This window comes from Lepus europaeus, chromosome 10, assembly GCF_033115175.1.
Source record: "Lepus europaeus isolate LE1 chromosome 10, mLepTim1.pri, whole genome shotgun sequence".
In the NCBI taxonomy this organism is placed as follows: domain Eukaryota; kingdom Metazoa; phylum Chordata; class Mammalia; order Lagomorpha; family Leporidae; genus Lepus; species Lepus europaeus.
Genome location: NC_084836.1, coordinates 64,488,388 through 64,494,935, shown reverse-complemented (window position 1 = coordinate 64,494,935; position 6,548 = coordinate 64,488,388). Strand labels below are relative to the sequence as shown.

At 53.6% G+C, this 6,548-nt stretch overlaps 1 protein-coding gene across 1 annotated transcript; it reads left to right on the top strand.

Annotated features, from left to right (window-relative positions):
- The first annotated feature begins 4,960 nt into the window (after positions 1 to 4,960).
- IL23A (interleukin 23 subunit alpha) lies at positions 4,961 to 6,474 on the top strand. The gene is made up of 4 exons (XM_062203454.1): positions 4,961 to 5,308; positions 5,504 to 5,608; positions 5,777 to 5,923; positions 6,029 to 6,474. The coding sequence occupies exons 1-4, from the start codon at positions 5,147 to 5,149 to the stop codon at positions 6,188 to 6,190; spliced, it is 576 nt and encodes a 191-aa protein (XP_062059438.1). The 5' UTR covers positions 4,961 to 5,146; the 3' UTR covers positions 6,191 to 6,474.
- The last annotated feature ends 74 nt before the right edge of the window (positions 6,475 to 6,548 follow it).

The following is a 6,548-nucleotide window of genomic DNA, read 5'->3' as shown; positions in this document are numbered from 1 at the left end:
AGCAGGAGCCACACTCCTGACAGGGCCCAAGTGGCCAACACTGCTACGATTCTACAAGCATCCATCTAAAATTCCCTTCGGTGACTGCTTGCTCCCCAGAGGCCCTGTAATATTCCCAGGGAATAGGGCTCCCCGGCTGACAAATTTCCCTAGCTGGTGCAGTAATTCCTCAGAGAGAAGGGGCCACAGCCAACGGGGACGTTTGCCTTCCAAACACGCTTAGGATTTACCACCAGAAGTTACGCCGAGGGATTCTTGGGGCCAGTGAGCTTGAAAGACTCCAGGTTGGGAGATGTCTCTGGGCACTTTTTACTGTTTCTAAAGGCTATGGAGCGGGACTCCCTGGAAGACATGCTTTGTGGAGGATGCAGGTTTAAAGTATTTAGACCATGGGCCGACGCTGTGGCGAAGCGGGTTAACGCCCTGGCCTGAAGCGCCGGCATCCCTATGGGCGCCGGTTCTAGTCCCGGCTGCGCCTCTTCCGATCCAGCTCTCTGCTATGGCCTGGGAAAGCAGTAAGAAGATGGACCAAGGCCTTGGGCCCCTGCACCCGCGTGGGAGACCCTGAAGAAGCTCCTGGCTTCATATCAGTGTGGAGTGAACCAGCGGATGGAAGACTCTCTCTCTCTCTCTTTCTGTATAACTCTTTCAAATAAATAAATCTTTAAATAAAAATATTTAGACCTTCATAAAAAGACCCAAGAATTTAAATTTCTCTGGGACTCAAAGGGGTTCTAGACCAAGAGGAAAACACCCAAACTCAGATGTCTCTCAAACTCATCTAACACAGGTGCTTAGATGTCAAAATCCTACAAGGAGTGGGCATTTGGCCTAGTGGTTAAGATCACATTTTAAAAATACTTTATTTATTTGACAGGCAGAATCACAGAGGAGAGGCATAGGCAGAGACAGAAGTCTTCCATCTGCTGGTTCACTTTCCAAATGGCCACAAAGACCAGGGCTGGGCCGGACCCAAGCAGGAGCCAGGAGCTTCATCTAGGTCTCCCACAAGGGTGCAGGGGCCCAAGCACTCAGGCCATCTTCTGTTAGCAGGGAACAGGATCGGTAGTGGAGCAGCCAGGGATCAAACTGGGGCCCTTGTGGGATGCTGGCACTGCAGGCAGCGGCTTAACTTGCTGTGCCACAGCGCAGGCCCCAGATGCTCACATTCTATATCAAAATGGTTGGGTTCAGGCCGGCGCCGTGGCTCAATAGGCTAATCCTCTGCCTGCAGTGCCGGCACACCGGGTTCTAGTCCCGGTCGGGGCACCGGATTCTGTTCCGGTTGCTCCTCTTCCAGGCCAGCTCTCTGCTGTGGCCTGGGAGTGCAGTGGAGGATGGCCCAAGTGCTTGGGCCCTGCACCCCCATGGGAGACCAGGAGAAGCACCTGGCTCCTGGCTTCGGATTGGTGCAGTGCGCTGGCCATAGCAGCCATTGGAGGGTGAACCAACGGAAAAGGAAGACCTTTCTCTCTGTCTCTCTCTCTCACTGTCCACTCTGCCTGTCAAAAAAAAAAAAAATGGGCCGGCGCCGCGGCTCACTAGGCTAATCCTCCGCCTTGCGGCGCCGGCACACGGGGAGTGCAGTGGAGGATGGCCCAAGTGCTTGGGCCCTGCACCCGCATGGGAGACCAGGAGAAGCACCTGGCTCCTGCCATCAGAACAGCGCGGTGCGCCGGCCGCAGCGCGCTACCGCGGCGGCCATTGGAGGGTGAACCAACGGCAAAAGGAAGACCTTTCTCTCTGTCTCTCTCTCTCACTGTCCACTCTGCCTGTCAAAAAAAAAAAAAAAAAAAAAAAAAGGTTGGGTTCAACACCTGGCTTCACTCTTGACTCCAACTTTGTGCTAATACAGACCCTGGGAGGCAACAGAGATGATCCAAGTTACTGGGTTCCTGCCACCCAAGACCTGGATTGAGTTCCAGCCTCCCAGCTTTTCCCCCAAGTAACAGTCATTAGGCATTTGGAGGACTGAATCAGCAGAGATGGGAGCTCTTCTCTCTCTCAAAAAAAAAGGGGCTGGCATTGTGGCACAGTGGGTTAACACCCTGGCCTGGAGTGCTGGCATCCCAAGTGGGTGCCAGTTTAAGACCCGGCTGCTCCACTTCCTATCCAGCTCTCTGCTATGGCCTGGGAAAGCAGTGGAAGATGGCCCAAGTCCTTGGGCCCCTGCACCTGCATGGGAGACCCGGAGGAAGCTCCTGGCTCCTGGCTTCGGATCGGCAGCTCTGACCATTGTGGCCATCTGGGGAGTGAACCATTGGATGGAAGACCTCTCTCTCTCTCTGCCTCTCCTCTCTCTGTGTAACTCTTTCAAATAAATGAAGAGATCTAGAAGACAGTTCTACACTTTGAGGAATCTCCCCTGAGGTCTCAAATTGAGAAAGACTGCATACAGGCTGAGATGCTTGGACTTTATTTAAAACCATAAGGCAAAGATGCTCCTGTGTCTCCTCGCAGTATCCACGGTAACTCAGTGACTCATGCAGGCTCGAGGGTGGGCCTTGACGCCACAGCCCACTCCAGAGTGCCTGGGTTCAGATCTCAGCTCCACTTCCAATTCCAACTTCCTGCTAAAGTACACCCTAGGAAACAGGGGTGATGGCTCAAGCACGTGGGTCCCTGCCACCCACGTGGGAAACCTGAACTGAATTGCTGGCTGCTGGCTTTGGGCTGGTTCAGCCCCAACTGTTGTGGGCATTTGAGGAATGAACCAGAGGATAGAAGCTGTCTTTCAAATGAATAAGTTAAATAAATCAAATACACACACACACACACGTAGGATCAGGCTGAGGTGGATGGTTTGCACCGGAATTCTAGCCACTTGGTAGCTCTCCAGAAAGTTGCCCATCTGGAGCTCACTCTCTTCATCTGTAACATGGGGATAGTGACAATATCCAACTTGCAGACTTGTTGTGAGAAATAGGGTAACACCTGAGAAGTGCTTAGACCAAGACGTTGGCCTAAAGTGAGTGTTGGATTAGCCATTGGTATTAACCACCTAGGGGAATTTCAGCCGGATTTGGAATCTGGGGATCCAGCTGGAAAGGCCTGCCTAGGAGTGTCTCGAGAATGTGATTTGCATAGCGGTTGAGGCTCAGCTGACGTCAAGTGCTCCTTGCAGCTCCAGGTCAGATGTAATCCTGGAAGCACTTCCTGTTCACACAGCAGTCCCACAGTCACTCCCATCAACCCTGCCCCTGCTGAACTGCAGCAGCAGGAAGTGAAACAAAGGGCAGAGCCCCAGCCTCCAGCTCACCCTTGTCCCTCTCACCTCGTCCCTTAGGGCTCCACTTCCTCCCTCTCCTCTTCACCTTTCATCTTCTGTCCTTTAGGGCTCCCAGAGTGGGGACGGGGACAGGGGCGGGAAAAGCATAGGAGACATTACATAATGAGATGAAGTCCCCTACGCCCTTCCTTCTAATGTCCTGATTTCACTTGTGTGCATTTTATGTAGGGAAAGGCAAACCATTTCTCGCCCAAACTGAGCTAACTTGTTGCTGGAAATGTTTCATCCAAACGCTGGATTTGCCAGACTGTAATATTTGCACCAGAAGTTTCACTGTGCAGTTTTGAATGGGTCTGAGGGAAGAGAGACCTTCACAGAGGGCAAAAGGTCAACCTTTTGGGAAGGCATTGAGAGCCAGCTGTGTGGTCACCCAGAGCCTCATTCTGACGTCCAAATTGTTCTGGAACCCTCCACTAGGGCTGGGGCAGCCCCAGCCCTGGACCACCCTCCACTCCCACACCCAGCCTTCCACTAGCAGTTGTTTCACTGAATGTTGCATCAGGGAGGTGATGAAATCGGTCAGCGGATTTTACCCACAGATGCAACAGGCTGGGCAGGGTCCTGGACACCGTGCCTTCTCAGCTACCCAGAACTCTGGGGCTGCTTAGCCATGGGGAAGGGGCTGGGGGCTGGCAATCCAGGTTAGACTCCCAGCCTTGCTTACCCTGGTGTCCTGAAAACCCTCCCCTGAATCTTGGGCAATGAAGGTTGAAGAATCAGATGTTCCCGCCGGCGCCGTGGCTCACTAGGCTAATCCTCCGCCTTGCAGCGCCGGCACACCAGGTTCTAGTCCCGGTCGGGGCGCCGGATTCTACCCCGGTTGCCCCTCTTCCAGGCCAGCTCTCTGCTATGGCCCAGGAGTGCAGTGGAGGATGGGCCAAGTGCTTGGGCCCTGCACCCCATGGGAGACCAGGAGAAGTACCTGGCTCCTGCCATCGGATCAGCGCAGTGCGCCGGCCGCAGCGTGCCAACCGCGGCGGCCATTGGAGGGTGAACCAACGGCAAAAGGAAGACCTTTCTCTCTGTCTCTCTCACTGTCCACTCTGCCTGTCAAAAAAAAAAAAAAAAAAAAAAAAAGATGTTCCCCACAGGAGCCCTCCAAACCTCACGCAAAGAGGCCTGAGCAGGAGGGCAAAATCAGAACACTTGTGTGGCTTCCCAGCTCACAAAGCATCTTCTCCTACGTTCCCTCCTCCGAGGAAACCAGGGAGTCTCATGAAAATAACATTGTTTCCGTGGAGAAAAAGAAGTTCCCTAATTCTTAGATAGCAGGCATGAGGTAGGAACCAAATTGCATTCCCAACTGAGCTCACCATCCCGTTGGGAGATGACTGAGTGCTTCTCTGTTTTGGTTTTTCCTCAAGCAAGAGGAAGTGAGGAAATTAGGTTTGGGGTGCGGTAGTGGTACAGCTTTGAGAGGCAGAGAGATCAGGGGACGATTACACAGGAAGGAACTTGAGATCAGAGTGATTTAAATGTCCGTTCCTCCCCGCCACGCACACGCTTTGACAGCCACTTAGATTCCTGAAGAGCACTACACACATGTGTCCCATTCCAGACCTCCAACCACAGCCACCACACCACTTCCCCTGCCACTGGGCTGCATACCTGGGCTCTCCACAAACAGAGGATGATGCAGGGAGGGGAATCCCACCTGCTGTGAGTCACCTGCTAGGATGGAGGGCGGGCCTTGCAATGCAGGGACCTTAAAAAGAGACTCTGAGGCAAAGGGAGAAAAACAACAGGAAGCAGCTCAGGACAGACAGCATCGGGCTCAGAGCGAGGGGAAGTGGGCAGAGATTCCCTAAGGACTGGGGCAATCCCGGAGCCAACCCGATTTGAGAAGCAGGCAACGGGATGCTGGGGCTCAAAGCTGGGATGCTGCTGTTGCTGCTGCTCTGGACTGCTCAGGGCCGGGCTGTGCCTGGGGACAGCAGCCCTGCCTGGACTCAGTGCCAGCAGCTCTCCCAGAAGCTCTGCACACTGGCCTGGAGTGCACATCCCCTGATGGGACACATGGTGAGTGGCAGCTTCTGGGACCAAACAGGAGCCTCCCCCAGCTCCAAGACTGCAGTGGGACACTCTTGGCCTTAGGAGGAAGCTGGAGGATTGAAGGCCAACAGGAGTTAGAGGGGGCTCATAGACTTGCAGGTCCAGATGTGGTACACAAGTTCTTATTGTCTTTGTTTTTCCTTCTCCCCTCCTCCATTCCAGGAGCTACTAAGAGAAGAAGGAGATGAAGAAACTAGCAGTGACGACGTCCCCCGTATCCAGTGTGAAGATGGCTGTGACCCCCAGGGACTCAGGGACAACACTCAGGTACCACTCAGATGAGCCTGGGCCATGCGGAAGAGAGGGCTGGGACCGTGGCTAGCACCATGGTGAACTAGACATTGCATCTGATACCTGAGAGGAGCTGGGTGGGTCTTCAGCGAATGGGGGAAGAAGAAGGTGTTCTGTCCTCATTCATCCCTCCCCTCTCTCTAGTTCTGCCTGCAGAGGATCCGCCAGGGTTTGGTTTTTTACGAGAAGCTGCTGGGCTCAGACATTTTCACAGGGGAGCCGGCTCTCCTCCCTGATGGCCCTGTGGGTCAGCTTCACGCCTCTCTCCTGGGCCTCAGCCAACTCCTGCAGGTATGAACTAGGGGCCTGGAGGATGGGGGCTTACAGGGGGCAGAGGCAGAGGCTGCGGGGCTAAGGAACTTGAGCCCTCTCTGACCATGTCCTGTGTCCATTCAGCCTGAGGGTCACCACCAGGAGACTCCGCAGACCCCGAGCCTCCATCCCAGCCAGCCATGGCAGCGCCTCCTTCTCCGCTTCAAGATCCTTCGCAGCCTCCAGGCCTTTCTGGCCGTGGCTGCCCGAGTCTTTGCCCATGGAGCAGCCACTCTGAGCCCCTAAGGCCCCCAGCTTGAGGATGGCACCCAGAGCTCTTGGCTCAGTGGTGCCAAGACAAATCTAGTGCCCCAGACAACTGTGCAGTAATAGTCCATCACTTCCAGTGGACTTGCAAATGTTGAAAAATTTATCAACTGACTGACTTATGATGCTGACTTATGACAAAGCTGAGTATTTATTAGGTGGGAGGGGAAACTCTGGGACTATTTATTCTCATGGGAGCAGTTCGAGGATTATTTATTATATTTATACTGAATTATGTATTTTTTCCAATAAAGACTTATTTATGTGCCTATGAGAGTCTAATTTCTAGGCTCAGTTGGGAAAGAAGGGTCAAGGGACTTCAGTTCTCATCCTTTGC

Coding starts and splice junctions, on each gene's coding strand:
- IL23A (XM_062203454.1), top strand. CDS start 5,147: ATGCTGGGGCTCAAAGCTGGGATGCTGCTGTTGCTGCTGCTCTGGACT. Junction 5,309..5,503: donor ATCCCCTGATGGGACACATG/GTGAGTGGCAGC, acceptor CCTCCATTCCAG/GAGCTACTAAGAGAAGAAGG. Junction 5,609..5,776: donor GACTCAGGGACAACACTCAG/GTACCACTCAGA, acceptor CCCTCTCTCTAG/TTCTGCCTGCAGAGGATCCG.